This window comes from Pezoporus flaviventris, unplaced genomic scaffold, assembly GCF_033815535.1.
Source record: "Pezoporus flaviventris isolate CSIRO_AGI_PZ_B2104156 unplaced genomic scaffold, CSIRO_AGI_Pfla_v1 ptg000083l, whole genome shotgun sequence".
Lineage (NCBI taxonomy): Eukaryota > Metazoa > Chordata > Aves > Psittaciformes > Psittacidae > Pezoporus > Pezoporus flaviventris.
In genome coordinates this window covers 2,700,386-2,715,465 of record NW_026892631.1, presented here as the reverse complement: position 1 = coordinate 2,715,465, position 15,080 = coordinate 2,700,386, and the positions used below count along the sequence as shown (strand labels likewise).

The 15,080-nt window shown below is 42.5% G+C and overlaps 1 protein-coding gene and 1 long non-coding RNA gene across 2 annotated transcripts in view; both read right to left on the bottom strand.

Annotated features, from left to right (window-relative positions):
* Positions 1-3,965: 3,965 nt before the first annotated feature.
* Positions 3,966-15,080, bottom strand: part of LOC133280431 (uncharacterized) — a 148,249-nt gene continuing 137,134 nt past the window's right edge. Inside the window, exon 2 of the long non-coding RNA XR_009747169.1 lies at positions 3,966-5,844. This is a non-coding gene — a long non-coding RNA (uncharacterized LOC133280431). The remainder of the gene's footprint in view (positions 5,845-15,080) is intronic.
* Positions 6,375-14,679, bottom strand: LOC133280432 (mitochondrial amidoxime reducing component 2-like). The gene is made up of 7 exons (XM_061475136.1): positions 14,385-14,679; positions 14,016-14,189; positions 10,667-10,829; positions 8,759-8,899; positions 7,672-7,733; positions 7,516-7,587; positions 6,375-7,001 (listed from the first exon to the last, which is right to left on the bottom strand). The coding sequence occupies exons 1-7, from the start codon at positions 14,660-14,662 to the stop codon at positions 6,875-6,877; spliced, it is 1,017 nt and encodes a 338-aa protein (XP_061331120.1). The 5' UTR covers positions 14,663-14,679; the 3' UTR covers positions 6,375-6,874.

Below are 15,080 nucleotides of genomic sequence, written 5' to 3'. Positions count from 1 at the left end.
TGTGCCCTCTGGATATGCAAAGCTAATTCAGCTTTTCATTGTGTCCACAGATTACACATGCCCTGGGTTGGTTTGTTTGGTCTGCTTTGTTTATTCCAGAAGGTGCTAGGAGTGTTCAATAACAATCTAAATCATTTTTAGTCAGTCTATTCTCTGTACAGAGTTTTCAATCCAAACCAATTTATTCCAGCACAGGCAGAAATTAGTATTTGGTTTTAATGACTTAAAATGCCCGCTCTGTAATGTAAGTGGCTGAACCCATAGGGACAATGATTTGAACACCCTTCCAGTCCACGCCTCCTGTGCTATACCTATGCATACTTTTTACTTACATTCCCCAAAGACCAATTCTATTTGGGAGAGTGCATCAGCACAGGCTAACATGTTTTCATATGCAGGGAAGAGGAAGGTCATAACATGTCTATGCTGCCAGCACCAGTGGGAAAGGACATAGCTACTGTAGGTGCTACACTTACACATCTTTACAGACCAAAGCAGCAATGCAAAAAGAAACCCCAATAAACAAAACCAAAGAAAAAGGCAATGGAAAGAACTGTGATAAATCATCCAAATTAATCCCTGCTGTAAGGCGGGATCAGCTATGAGGTTATTTCTGGGCAAGGTTTGTCCACCTTGTCTTTAAAAACCTTTATTGTCAAAGCTTCTCCTAGTGCCTGAACAATCCAGTCCAGCTTCTCCTCTCTCTCTGCTACACAGAAAGGTTTTTCCCAGTGTCCTACCTGGATGAGCTCTGCCACTCAGCTAAACACAAAGTGAGGGCTGGTGCACATATGGGCCTCCTTAAATCCCATCTATTAATGAGGACACACTGCTTGGTCTGCAGTAAGGTTAGTAAGATGGGTTAGTAAGAAGCCCTCTGGATGCTGCAGGCTCACTGTGCATACTGTACAGAGCGCACACAGGCTCCTCCTGTCCCTGAGGAATGCCTGGAAGCCCTCCCACTGCTGCCACTTTCTGTCATCATCAGAGCGTTTCACCTCTCCTGTTTCACTCTGCTGATCCTCTCAGAGGAGGACGACTGCCTGTTCCCTTTGGGGTTTCTAAGCAGCCTGAAGCCTGCCAGGAGCTGAATTAATATGCGTGAGGTGCTGCAAGCCCTTGTGGAGTATCCTGTAAGTGACTCCTGCCTCTAATTCCAAAGTCTCCTACTCCACCACTTGGCTGCAGAAACAACATTCATTGTTTTCAAGAGCTTGTTACCATCAAAATAGGAACCAAGAGAGACTGGCTGGTGCCACCTGCTTTGCACACAGCAGGTATGGCACTGCTGGCAGCATTGAGAAGCAGGTTGGTGTCTGGGACTGAGCCACAGCATCCTGGTGCTAAGAGCAGGGATTTACCTAGTGCTCTTCCAAACTGTAGTGGAAGTGCCTCTGTTTCCTGTAACACATTTGATACAATTCATCAAAAGGATTAATCTTTTAGAATGATGTCAAAAATACTGAACTTCTGACCGAAAGGAAGGCATATGAGAAGGAAAACCATAGGAAAGAAAAAAGAAGGAAAACCCCCAACCAATGAACAGATCCCAAATTTCAAAGCTTTGAAAGCTAATTATCACAACTTCATTCAGGATAGGGCACTACGTACCCTCTTGCTTTATTTCACTGATGCCAGGAGACTTTTAGTCCAGAGGATGTACCAAAAGTGATGCCTCATTTAGTAGAAACCTGCCAGGAAAGAAACCAAAAAACTCCATACATACATCTATCGCAGGTCGTGGTGAGCACAAAACAAGAATAGCAAGCCAAGAAACCTTCAAGTTTTGCAGGAATGGAGCTTCCATTTGCTTACACAAGCTAAACATGTCATTCAAAAGCATTTTCTCATGGGAAAAAGAAAGTAATCAGGAACTGAAATAAAAATGGTTGGAGCTGATTATTTTGCCCACTTGAGATGCTTTCAGAGATTTGTTTGGGGCAGAGGAGCCTGACAAAACCACACCATTTTGAAACAGAGGTTGATTTCTTATACATTCAACAATAAATAAACCACATTCATGTTATATGATTCTGTGGCATTATCTGAAGTCTATCATAAAAAATCCGCCATCGATTTTTTTCTGAAGAATAAATAAGCTTGGTATAAGCGTGGCTGTATTCAGACTCATCGTGGGCATGTTTCTCCCTCTTAAATTTACATACCCTGGTATCTTCAAATCCAGCTCTAAATCCACTTTGACAGCTCCACCTAGATGAATAGATAAGATACACCAACCTCTCCTACTTGAATTAATGGAGGATATATTAAATAGCATCTCCTTCATAATGTGCATGCCGTAACTACATACTTTATCCAAACCAACTCCATTTAAAAAGAACAAACAATCCCGGGGGACTAGGGAGGGCAAGAACTATCTCTGATGCTAACCAACAGCTTTAAATATTGTCTTCAAGTGTAGCTGGCATCAAACATATTTAAAAGTTCAGTGGGTTAGGAACAACTATATTTGGGTTGCAGAAAGATCAGAGGAATGCAAGAGAAGCACTGGTGTTCCAAGTCTCTTGTAAGGATGTTGAGCTTGACAGGGCTTTTAAGGAAAGCACAGTTTTAGGAGAGATGCTGGTAGATGGCTCTGTCATGATTACCCATACTAACTAAAGGACTCCACTTGTTCATTAGCAGTATGGCTTTTCTACTGCTTGGAGCTGTGGTGTTGGGAATCTTTCATCACAGACAAAACCCCACTTTTGGTTGGTTTTAGGGGTTTCGTTGCTGGGCTTTTTTGTTTGGGTTGTTGTGTTTTTTTTTTGGGGGGGAGAGTGTTTTTTGGGGTTATTTTTTAAGTTAAATGAAATCTTATTTTAGCATACCTGTGCAAATAAAGAAGTGATAATTTTCTGTTGCTGTCTTGAAAAGCACATGAAAGAAATGGCAGTGACTTACACACTCGGGTAACTAAAGCTTTGCATGGAAATGAGGGACTGTGGGAAGAAGGGTGTATCACACAGTATCACAGTATGCTAGAGATTGGAAGGGACCTCAAAAGATCATCTAGTCCAATCCCCCTGCCGGAGCAGGAACACCTAGATAATGTTACACAGGAATGTGTCCAGGCGAGTTTTGAATGTCTCCAGGGAAGGAGACTCCACAACCTCCCTGGGCAGCCTGTTCCAGTGTTCCGTCACCCTCACTGAGAAGAAGTTTCTTCTCAAGTTTAAGTGGAACCTCTTGTGTTCCAGTTTGTACCCATTACCCCTTGTCCTATCATTGTTTGCCACTGAGTAGAGCCTGGCTCCATCCTCGTGACACTCCCCCTTTATATATTTATATACACTAATAAGGTCACCCCTCAGTCTCCTCTTAACTATAGAGACCCAGCTCCCTCAGTCTTTCCTCATAAGGGAGATGCTCCACTCCCTTAATCATCTTTGCTGGGTTTTTTTTTGGTTTGGCTGGTTTTGGCTGGGTTTTTTGGGGGGGAGGGGCAGACTTGGCTGAAATCTTAAACAACCTGAAAGTTCGGAAGTGTCTGCCTGCAAGGACTGCTGTTCTCTCACAATGTCATCTGCAAGAATTGTGGTGGCGCAGTTAAGTGCTGTAAAGAAAGGTTTTGGCTTTATAATTAAGAGATGAGAAAGATGTCTCTATTGTATCAACCTTAATTATACTAAACTTCCCCACATTCAAATCCATTTTGCCCTATTTTCATAGGTGTCTGGAAAAAGAGAAGGCACTCTGTAAACATCTTTGTCATCATCTAGGATCATAAGGATATAAAGGATGTAAAATTGAGTCTGAAGACCACTTACATCTGATGGTTCTGCTTTCGTATGCATATGGCTTCGTCTGGTCAACTGCCTATCTTCCTGAACTTAGAGGTAAGATTAAAAGAATAGTCATCACTAATTTATGAGGTCCTGGAAACCACAGCAGAAGTTAAATGCAGAAACAGAAAACAAAGAAAAAAGAAGACTGACAAACATGATGCCATACAAGAGCTCAGATTCAACAGAAGTTTATACTTTTGTTTGCTTCCTCTAGAGTTACAAAAGCAATTAATGTTTTTAAGTACACAATTAAAAAACAGTGTTATACAACTGACATGTTTTCAGTCCATTTCATAAATGGCTTTAGCAAGATCAAATACAATTCCTACAATTACAGCAGTTCAATGTTTATATGAAGATATTTATATTAAAAGGTTTGTAAAGTTCTGCTCTCCACTTCCTTCCACATATTTAAGTGACATTCATGAGATGTGTTGTACTCAGACACACACACCTGTTTTAGGATTCAAGACATAATCTTCTAAGGGACTTTTACAGGGATCACCATTTTAGATCTGTGGCATTTTCTTAACAGGAATGAAGATGCAGATTCTCACTGGAAAGACAGCCCCATTTCCAAATTAGCCCAATAGATTATAATCTAACGAGAGGCAACATGATCTATACCACACACTTTGTTACATAAAATCTAATGAGGTGCTAAAACAATAGTGAAAAATTATGTTTGGCTAGAGGCAAAAGTTCAGCCCTCTTTTCTTCTACTTCTTTGATTTAATGAAGAGACACACAACTAACTTCTTTGGCAGGCCAGCAGGCTATCTTTGCTTAATAATACCATTAGGAATTCCACAAGATTTCAGCTTCTAATATTAAGGATCTTCAACATAACCTTTCTAAGAGTGAACCTCAAGATTATTTTCCTTTTCAAAAGATGCGTTTTCTCTGCTGCATAACAATACACAAACTCGCAACATGAAGTCCAAACTGGGCACTTACCTCTCACAGCAAAACTTAGTACTTATGTAGCACTCTGCTAACAAAATGTTATTCAGAGCAACCCCGAGTTCACAAGTAACAGAAAACATGCCCTCCCCATGTGCCTGCTTCCTGCTTGCCACATACATCCATTTGAAGTCACTCAAAAGGCACAACAGTTCTTCATCATCTTACAGGTCAGAGTTGTGAAAATGCAGCAAAATTCTAATTTCATATTCACAACAGGGAACAAAGAATCTAAAGGCCACATTGGGTCATATTCATCCTTCTTCACACTTCGTTATATTCCTCTTTTTGGCTAGTTCAACAGTCTTTCTAGATCTAGCAATCCACAACAAAGCAACATGCAGAGCAGCATTTGAAAGATGGCTGGCTTGTGTCTTGGAATCCACTTTTTTAACACTTAAAGAGACTACTGCCATAATCCAAATAGTTTCCTCCCCTGCTTTATGCAGTATGAAATATAGCAGAAAATACAATTATCAGCTTCCTGCAAATAGCTGACATTTTGGTTAAGGGCAGGGGCGGGGGGCAACCAGAAATCTGTATGTGCCCTTACTGGACATTAACGTGCTCAGTCTAAAACTGCAGACTCCCACACACCTGCTTAACAGCCTAAGTGACTGTAGTAACAGATTCCCTGAGCCAGAGAGGAGCTACACATGAACACAGAGCCCTAAAATATCAGCCCGGACATCAATTTGAATGGGACAGGCTCAGAACTGGATCACTCCCAACAGCTCTTCTTCTTCTCCAATGTGCATAAAGTCTTTAATACACCTAATTCTTGTAGTCAGACTGGAAGTTCTACTGTGTCCTTGGGTCAGCTGTAGCAATCATTTTTCTCCTTCTTGGTAGGTGGTAAAGTGCTGTTTTCAATTTAGCCTGAAAAGAATGCTGATAACACACCGATGTTTTAAGTTGTTGTTAAGTAATACTTACCCTGATCAAGGACTTTTCAGTCTCATGCTCTGCCAGGGCAGACGGGCACAAGAAGCTGGGAGGAAGCAGAGACAGGGCACCTGACCCGAACTAGCCAAAGAGGTATTCCATTTAATAGCATGTCATGCCCAGTACAGAAACTGGGGGGAGTCACCTGGGCGGTGAGCAGTTGTATTCTCTTCCCTTGTTATTTGCCTTATTATTGGTGGTAGCGGTATTAGGTTTGTGTTATACCTTAGCTACTGGACTGTTCTTATCTCAACCCGTGGGAGTTACAATCTTTTGATTCTCCTCCCCATCCCTCTGGGAGCCAGGGAAGAAGGTGATGAGGAGTGAGCGAGCAGCTATATGGTTCTGAGTTACTGGCTGGGCTTAAAACAGGACGTACTGAAACATTAGCAAATGCATCACTACTCCACAGCTTTGGTGCTACTGTATGCTTCACAAGAGAAAAACCTGATGGTTCAAACTCTTATCAAGCAGAGATCATAAACTAAACAAAGCCACAGTCTCACACACTGTTAGCAGGTGTTTCCACCTCTAGACTACAGTAGCTAGACTTAGTCAGCTCCCGGTCTTTCTCCTTCTGATCTTGCTTCAACCTCAGAAGACAGCAGGAACCTTCAGGAAATGACTGCAGGACAAGAAACACTGTAAAAGAAGTACCTCCAAATACAGACAGGGTAAGATGATTGGGAGCAAAGCAGGGTGGAATCTAAGACAGAGCCTCGCCATCTGCACTCCATGTTTACTTGTAAAGGCAGTTCTGTGATCAACATATTTACTTCACACTTGGCATGTCCGTTTCTGTGGTCCTTCGCAGGCACTGAATGTATCTAACACATGATGCAAAGCCCTTGTGTTTTGGATTCCAGTACTGGGTTTGACATAAAATTGTAGGGAGTGTGACTCACAGTAATGCTGTGAAGTCAGCCTTGGATCACAGCCTTCTATCACAGCCTCCAGAAAAACTAAAGATGTGGCTGCTACAGGCATACTAGTAGATTACATGATCTGAAATGACTGGTATTTCATAGCCTCAAAGACTCCCCTGCAGCCTACAAATGAACATAGCATGAAAAATACTGCACAAAATAAGAAAAAGTTATGCTGGTGATTGTGTTCATGGAAAACCAATTTGCGCATCAAAGTGAAAAGGTATCTTCTGTTTGAAGTCTCCCTTATTACTGGACCATCTTGTACACAGGGTCTCCAACTTGAATCGTTCCAGTTTTGTCAACAGCAAAGTATCTCCCAAAGAGAGGGCTGGATTTGTAGATGTGTCGCTCAGATGGATCACATAAGCGGTAACTGCGGAGAGACAGCGCTTCTTTAGAATCAAAGAAGTCTGAACTTCAAAATTCCGGTGATGAGAGAGAAGACATATGAACAGTGATGCCCTGTTTTGGTCACCATACTAGACTAAAACTAAGTAAGTATTATGATTAAAGAGAACCAAGCAGTTCAAGTGGAACAAAAAAGAAGCCTGTCTTCACACATCCATATGTAACACACATACAAAAGGCTTTATAAAAGAGATGCCAGTGTTGCAAAGTTAGATCTTTAAATAACTTAAATACCTGTTACCCCCGTGTTTACCATAGCACAGATGAAAGAGACAGGGAATGTAAAGTTTGCAAGAAAGAAGAGAGAACTTCCTGAATTTTCTTACCATAAAGAACTGCAGAAAGCAGAATGGAAGCCAATACACACATACCTTTACGCTGCAGTATTATGTCCCACACATACTTTTAAAACACTAGTCTAACATCTGTTGCAATCTAGCTTAAATCTACTCCCACAGCTTAAGAAGGATTTTTACAACCTTTTCAATGTTTCCAAGGGCTCCTTCCTGTCCAGCACCCCAGTGTCTGGGTTAACAGTTGTTAAAATACACCTGCAATGACAGCACCAAATCAATAATGGCTTCTTACCATAAATCTCCATACATCTGTATAAAAAAACAGTCTCAAATGTTTACCTGGCACAACATACTGTCCCTTTCATTTCCACATCACCAATAATAACATCCTCCCAGGTGTCCTGAGGGAAGGTAAAAATTATGCACATATTAGACATATCCACATGCAATCATTTTTCCAGGAGGGGCACAATCATTCCTAGAAGAAACAGTACCATTCCAGGTGATCACCTTCACTTGTGCCTTCAAAATAAGTACACTGTATTATGGTACTATTTTAATGAAAACCCTGTGGTCACTGCACTCACTACCAAGGTAAGGGCCTACTATTAACTATATCTGGAAAGAAGTATATACAAGTAATAGATCCTGTTCTGCAGTGTGCACTTGTCTGAACCTAAAGCAAGCTTATTCTTGTTGTATGTGTGATAATCTGATATACTGAACTCTAGTAAGTCACCAATTTTGCAGAAAGGAAATTTTTAGTAAGTGAAGTAAGTTTTCACTGCTCACCTACACAAGCTTCCTATTACAATCCCTCTTGGAACACAAAAGCCCATTCCCACTTTAGGAACTTCTTAGATGTGGGAAATAATCAGATCTATCCAGAGCAAATTCTTTGGAAGAACAGTAACACAACATATAAACATGTAAACACCACCATTCCCCATTCACTTCACCACCGGTTACCTTACTTGATAGTGTTTTTTGAACTACCAGAACATTGTCAGAGATGCAGTGACAGACCCCAGCATTGCACAGGTCAGTTTTCCTCTCGTGCCGAGGAAACACTGTGCTATAAAACATCACACTGTGGTTAGTTTACTAATTGTTCATCTATATCATTAATTGATCAGTTACAGCATGCACAGCTTTCCCTAATTTACACTTAAAGATGAGCTTTCAGTAGCAAGCCTGTCATTTAAACACACCTATTTTATACTTTGCTAAGGTAAGTAAATGCTCACAGACCTGTCTCCTCCCTCAATGTTTCACAAACACTGATGTAAGCAGAACTGTATCTCTCTGAATCCAGTTGTTAAAAATCACAGAACAGCAGCTTTCCTCCTCTTTGTAGACAGAAGTAAACAGAGTTACAAAGAAACACAGGCAAGCTTTCAAAAGATATCTAAGACAGCTATTTTACCTCCTCAAAAGCACTGCAATCTGTCACAAAAATATTTGGCCTAAAGTTCTGTATCTTCACTTTCTTCTCCAGCTTGGCATTTAAATCTTCCAATGAAGCTTCTGAGATGACCAAGACTGGGCTACAGTCAGGATAGGCAACCTACAGAAACAAACACAAAGAAATCCCAAGGCTCTAAGGCTGCTGAAAGAGCATGGAAGGAAAGATTCTGAATGACAAATAGACAGGTATGTTGAAACCAGAGGCCACATACTAGCCTGACTGTTAGGCTGCTGCATTCAGGTTTTAAATTTTCCTGGAAGCAGGTTAGTAAGTAAAATAACACATCCTTTCCTATTTCAGAAACCATGGCAATTTGTGTTTGCTCAAATTGTAAAATTAACTTCTACGTACAGAATTAAACCAAAATTGTATAAGCTACCACCGCTTCTCACAAAATAATACCACATGCATGTCCCAGACATGTATTCTAGTTATTACAGACAGACCTAAATATATCAATAAACCACATTATAGCAAGTTATGAAAGGTACTTAAGACATTTAGGGACCTGCTGAATATATAACGAATCTATGCTCTCACAACACCACAAGGGGCTTCGCATTACAGAATAGCAACGCTATGTTGCAACTGTCCATTTGTCAGTTTAACCTTGTAAGTAAGAGGTCTGACATTTTAGCAAACAAGGCAAATGAACTAAATATATAAATGTATATTTATAAATAATCAATAATAAAATAATAAATCAGTATATATATTATATACAATAATATGTAAATACATATTATATAATAAACAATATAAATAAATACATGCTTATTTATAAATAAATGAACTAAAAGAAAACTCCAACATATGCTAGTTTCACAGAAAAATAAAAGGAAAATGCAGGCCTCCTCCTGTCTTACTCTTATATTATCCTTCCCCCCTCTTTGTCTATGCCTTTACAACCACAAGAAAATGAGTGTTGAAATAACTATATAAACAATTCTGCCCTCTTTTCATGCTAGGATTCCTGAATGTCATCCTTCCTAATCTGACATCTCTTTTGCCGAAAGCTAAACTTCTGCACTGGTCTCAGTGCATTTACATAATGTTTATATATACTTATTATTTACATAATAAATGCACATCTATAAAAGTCCATAACTGAATGTGTCTTCTCTCTCTGCAACAACAAGCAAAATCACTGCCCTGTTGATAACAACATCACATCAGTAAGGCAAGGTTCCCACCATTTCCTAAAAAGGCTTACATTCATCAGGTACAGTTCAAACCACCTTCATGTGAGAGCATTTTTCAAACAAGAAGGGCATCAGTGGCTCCAATGATATGAGGATGACTGTGCACAGTATCTCCTTTCCCTACCTGCTTTAACTTTCTCCAACATCACATCTCCAAGCCTCTTCCCAGTGAATGAAACCTCTCTAACCTTCTTTGGATTTTAATTCTAAGCCCACAGCTGTAGATCCCTTGCTTAAGTAATGTTCCTTAAAACAAAATATGAGGCAACACAACTCAAATCGGTACACTCCATGACCCATGTAAGGGATAGGGAATGGAGGTTTTCTATGCAACACAGACTGCACCATCAAAACATCTTTAAAAACTTACTTTCATTTCTATTAACTGAAGCACAAAAGGAATGCTATTCTGCAATGCAAGAGTTCCTCTTCAAATATCAGTATCATACTCTTTAGCTGTTAATGGTCAATAGCTTGGAACAGATTTAAAATAAAATTTAAGCAAGCCATCCCATCACAGAAAAGGAGAACATTCACGTGGTTTAACTACATGACTACATACCTTGCTAAACAGGGCTCAGTCACCAATGCTGGAATGGCAGGATTTGGTGTGTGGGTGGGAAATGATTAAGAAAGTACATTTGATAAAGAAATGTTCACTTACCTCATCTGTGGTTCGGAAAAGATTTATTATGTCTTTTGACTTTCTTGGCACCATGGAGGGCTCAAAGTGCACCAGGCGGTATGGCTCCGAATTCAGGAAAGTGGTGATCCACTGAGCCACTTCATCTCCACAGTCCCTGCCTTGGATATCCAGTCCAAACACCCTGAAGAGTCAGAAGACACATCAGCAAGCGTCTACTTTTGCATAGGCACATCACTGCAACACCAAAAGATTTCTGTCCAGAAATAAGCTGAAAGGTAACTAATTTCAGAAAATGAATGACAGTTTCAAATGATGTGGTTTGTTACTGTCACTGACATTTATAAGTGTTATTAATTGTAAATATCCCTGACTATTAAGGAAGCTTTCCTTCAGATTTTAGTGCTGTAAAAATTTAAGACAAGCTGTGAAACTCTAAAGCTCAAACTCAGCATACAGAATAGCTCAGTATCTTAAAAGAGATGTTAAGATTTATAATAGAAGCAAAGTCCACGGGGCATAAAAAACCATTGGCATCAGAATACAAACAAGTTTATACAGGGAACACTTCCCTGGCAAGAAAAGGTAAACTTCAACTCAACCTTTCAGTAAACTTCAACCAGCCAAGAACAGTTTTAACTACTCTCTTCAAAGTAGTGATTTTGACCCAAATGCACTGCAGTTCCCTCTACCTTTGCAATCATGCTCTGGCCAGCTTAAAGGATGGAGATGTCCAGGCAGTTCATCTAGGCCAAGCCCAGTTCCTAGGACCCCTCCTTTATTCATCTGGGGAAGAGATAAATCAATAGTGTGCTGCCAGCAATATCCCTGTTCTGTTTACTGGGATCCCTGTATCAACTGTGACACAGGCTGGGATTAAACATTGCCCTAGACCACATTCAACTGCCTTTCTCTTCCCTCCATTCTCTCAGTCTCTGTTGCCTTCTGGTTCGAAGGACAATGGAGGTGGGGGTCTAACAGCTTCCAATTAACTGTTTTCTACCCACGAGGCAGATGTATCCTGAGCGGTCAGTGGTATAGGGATCCATGGGACTAGATCATGCAGTGTAAGTATTGCAACACATACTGACAAAGGGCACAAATGAAGAACACGAGGCTTCATAACCAGAGAAATACAGAAACCCTCTAACATTTGATCAAATAGAAACTTTGCCGACACAATGGCTTCAGTCCTACACTTCCTTATACTAGGAAGTCCTATACTTCCCCAAACACAGGATTCTTAAATACCCATGTAAAATCTGCAACTGGATTTACCAGTTTTAAAGATTAGCACAGCCTTTTACAGCCAGATGCACTACTGCACTGCCTTACCTTCACAGCACCAGGCACAAGCCACCATGAATCTGAAGGCATCTTGCCTGCCCAGTGGCAGAATAAATACAAGCCTGCGCAGAGAGCCTTGCCAGCAGAGCATACTGTGCTCCCACTCACAAGCTGGAAGGGAAGAATCCAGGAGCAAAAGCCAAATCTCCATTTGCTGCAATACAATACTATTCCCAAACCTCATTCTTATGAATGGCTGAATGGATTGGAAAGAACCAGCCTTGTGCTGACACATGGCAAACCTCAGCATTCTTTCTCAGGGTTTCTGTAGCCCTCTGGTTATGAAGTACAAGGCAATGTTTAACTACAGGCATTGCTAATTTCACAGCCTATGACACCACCCAACTTGGTAAATTTCAAAGTCCAACTGCATGCATCTAACTTTTGCTTATTTGCATTCCCAAACTCCAGCAAGTTTAAAACCAGAGAATGCAATAGTTTATTAAGGAAACAATAACAAAGAGAAAAACAAATCGCTGAGATCTGAAACTGGAAAATCCAAGATAATCTGTCATTGCTGACACATACTTAAGTCTATTTAAATATTTTTCTAATGGCACAAGTTTTAGAAAAATAACACATTGAAACCAACATGATTTTGCAGTGTATGTGTCACTGGCAAATATATAAGCCTTACAGAGAGAGTTTTGAAAGATCATTCTATTTCTCCATCTGAAATGCAATCGTGTAACTTGCACCTGGCTTGTGTAAACAGAATACAAAGCTATGATGCTCAAGGGTTTCCACAGCAACAGATTTATGCCAAAAGCTAGCCCTTCTTTCTCTGCTATACAAAGGAAAAACACAAGTATTTTTGTAGGAATCAACACCATTTACAGTTACTAAACAGACATTTAAGAGAAAATGTTTCATGCTTCCTCCTGCCCATTTTCCAGCATGGATTTCAATACACAGATAGAATAACCAGGCCTGCATTCATACAACAAACCTTTAGGCACACAGCTGAATGACTGTGCCTGTAACCTGTTCACCTGAAACCCCTTTGAAGTAGCACCTACAAGGAATAATTTGCTCTCTGGGGATGCCAGTCTTTCCCCCACGAACACAGCGTGAGCCTCCAGCGACCAAGTTTTCAATTTAGGCACTTTGGTTAAATGCTTACAGATAGGGTGAGGGAATCTAAACTGTGACAATTCACCAATTCCAAACAGCCAGTGTGTATCCAAAAATGCTGATGCATATACTAGTGGTGACCAAAAAATACCAACATGCATGACTGAGGCTCGGAGATGCAACTACCTACCAGAGCAAAAACAAAAACATTAGAAGTAAACACAAATGAGTAATCTATGAAGACTAAAGACCACCGTTCACTTGGCAGATGTATATGTATGTATGGTTCTGCATATTGTGGCAGCGTTTCCCAAGATTTGTTTTCACCAGTGTTTAGAAGATGAAAACAAGATCTTTTGTTGTGACAAACAACCCTGGCCTCCTGCATAACACATGGCAGAGAATTTCACAGAATGGTTTGGGTTGGAAGGGACATTTAAAGGTCATCTGGTCCAATCCATCCACTAGACCAGGTTGCTCTAAGCCCCATCCAACCTGGCCTTGACCACTGCCAAGGATGGGGCAGCCACAGCTTCTCTGGGCACCCTGTGCCAGCACCTCACCACCCACACAGGGAACAAATTCTCCTTGTGTCTAATCTAAACCTACCCTCTTTCAGTTTAAAACCACTGTCCCTTGTCCTTTCAGTTTAAAACCACCATCCCTTGTCCTTTCATTTTAAAACCACCGTCCCTTGTCCCTTCAGTTTAAAACCACCGTCCCTTGTCCCTTCAGTTTAAAACCACTGTCCCTTGTCCCTTCAGTAAAGGCCCTGCTCTGAAGGCTCTGTTATGCAGATGGGGAAGACAGACCCCCAAACCCAGAAAAGGGGCACCCAACTTTCACCCTCCAATTTCTGTATAATAAACGCAAACCATCACACAGTCTTGAAAAACAAAGCACGTAAGTGAGAGGCAGCACTCGGACAGAAAAGAGTAGAAAAGAGTACCTGCAGTTCACCACACGGTTCTTCCTGGGCAGCTTCACAGGCAAGCACAGCTTCTTCATTTCTGGCGCCTCCAAGGTCAAGTGCCCATCCTCAGAGCTGACAGAAATGAGGACGAGCCGGGGCTCCTGCCGAGCTGTAACCATGTGCCCATCCTCCTTGGTCACAAGCCAAAACCTGCGCCGCGACAGCGGGGACAGAAAGACGTCCAACAAGGTTAAATGCCGACATGAGGCAAAGGGAACTCCCGCAGCCGGGCACCGCAAGCGCCTCTTTGTAGGCCTTAAAGGAACCATGTGAGAGACGCGGGGCAGAGCCGATCCCCGCAGCAGGGTCTCGGAGAGGCCCAGCCCGCCCCGCGCCGTACCGTACCTGTCCCGCAGCTCGCCGCTCCGCAGCCCCATCGGCGTCACCTGCGCCTCCCGCACCGCCATCCCCCGGCACGACTTCACCGGGTACACGAAAATGCTCAGCACCGTCCCCACTCGCTGCAGGCGCCGGCGGCGCCCCGCCGCTCGCCTCAGCCCGCCGACCCAGCGCCATGCCCCGATCAAGGCGCTCAGCCCCAGCAGCGCCGCCGCAGCCCCCCAGAGCCAGCCCGGCCGCGGTGCTCGCACAGACAGGCCCAGAGCGCTCCGCGTTCCACTCATGGCGCCCGGATCCCAGGGGCGGCGGCGCGGAGTCCCAGGGGGCCGGGGCGAGGGGCGGGCCGTAGGCCGGCAGCCGCCCACCTCCGGCTTATGTCGCTCTGGGCGCATAACGGACTGGGCTGGGGCCGTGTCCCGCGGCCCGTTGGGCCTCGGCGGGGCCAGGGCCTTTCGTGGAATCGACTCGGAGGCTGGTTTGTGTAGGAAGGGACCTTAAAGCTCTTCCAGTTCCAACCCCGTGCCACGGGCAAGGACGCTTTCAACCAGACCAGGTTGCTTCAAGCCCTCGTGTCCAACCTGGCCTTGAACACTGCCAGGGATGGGGCAGCCACAGCTTCTCTGAGCACCCCGTGCCAGCACCTTGCCACCCTCACAGGGAAGAACTTCTTCCAAACACCTAATCTACCCTCTTTTGGCTTAA

Coding starts and splice junctions, on each gene's coding strand:
- LOC133280432 (XM_061475136.1), bottom strand. CDS start 14,662: ATGAGTGGAACGCGGAGCGCTCTGGGCCTGTCTGTGCGAGCACCGCGG. Junction 8,900..10,666: donor TTTTCCGAACCACAGATGAG/GTAAGTGAACAT, acceptor TTGTTTCTGTAG/GTTGCCTATCCTGACTGTAG. Junction 7,588..7,671: donor GGGACAGTATGTTGTGCCAG/GTAAACATTTGA, acceptor CTGTCATTGCAG/GTGTATTTTAACAACTGTTA.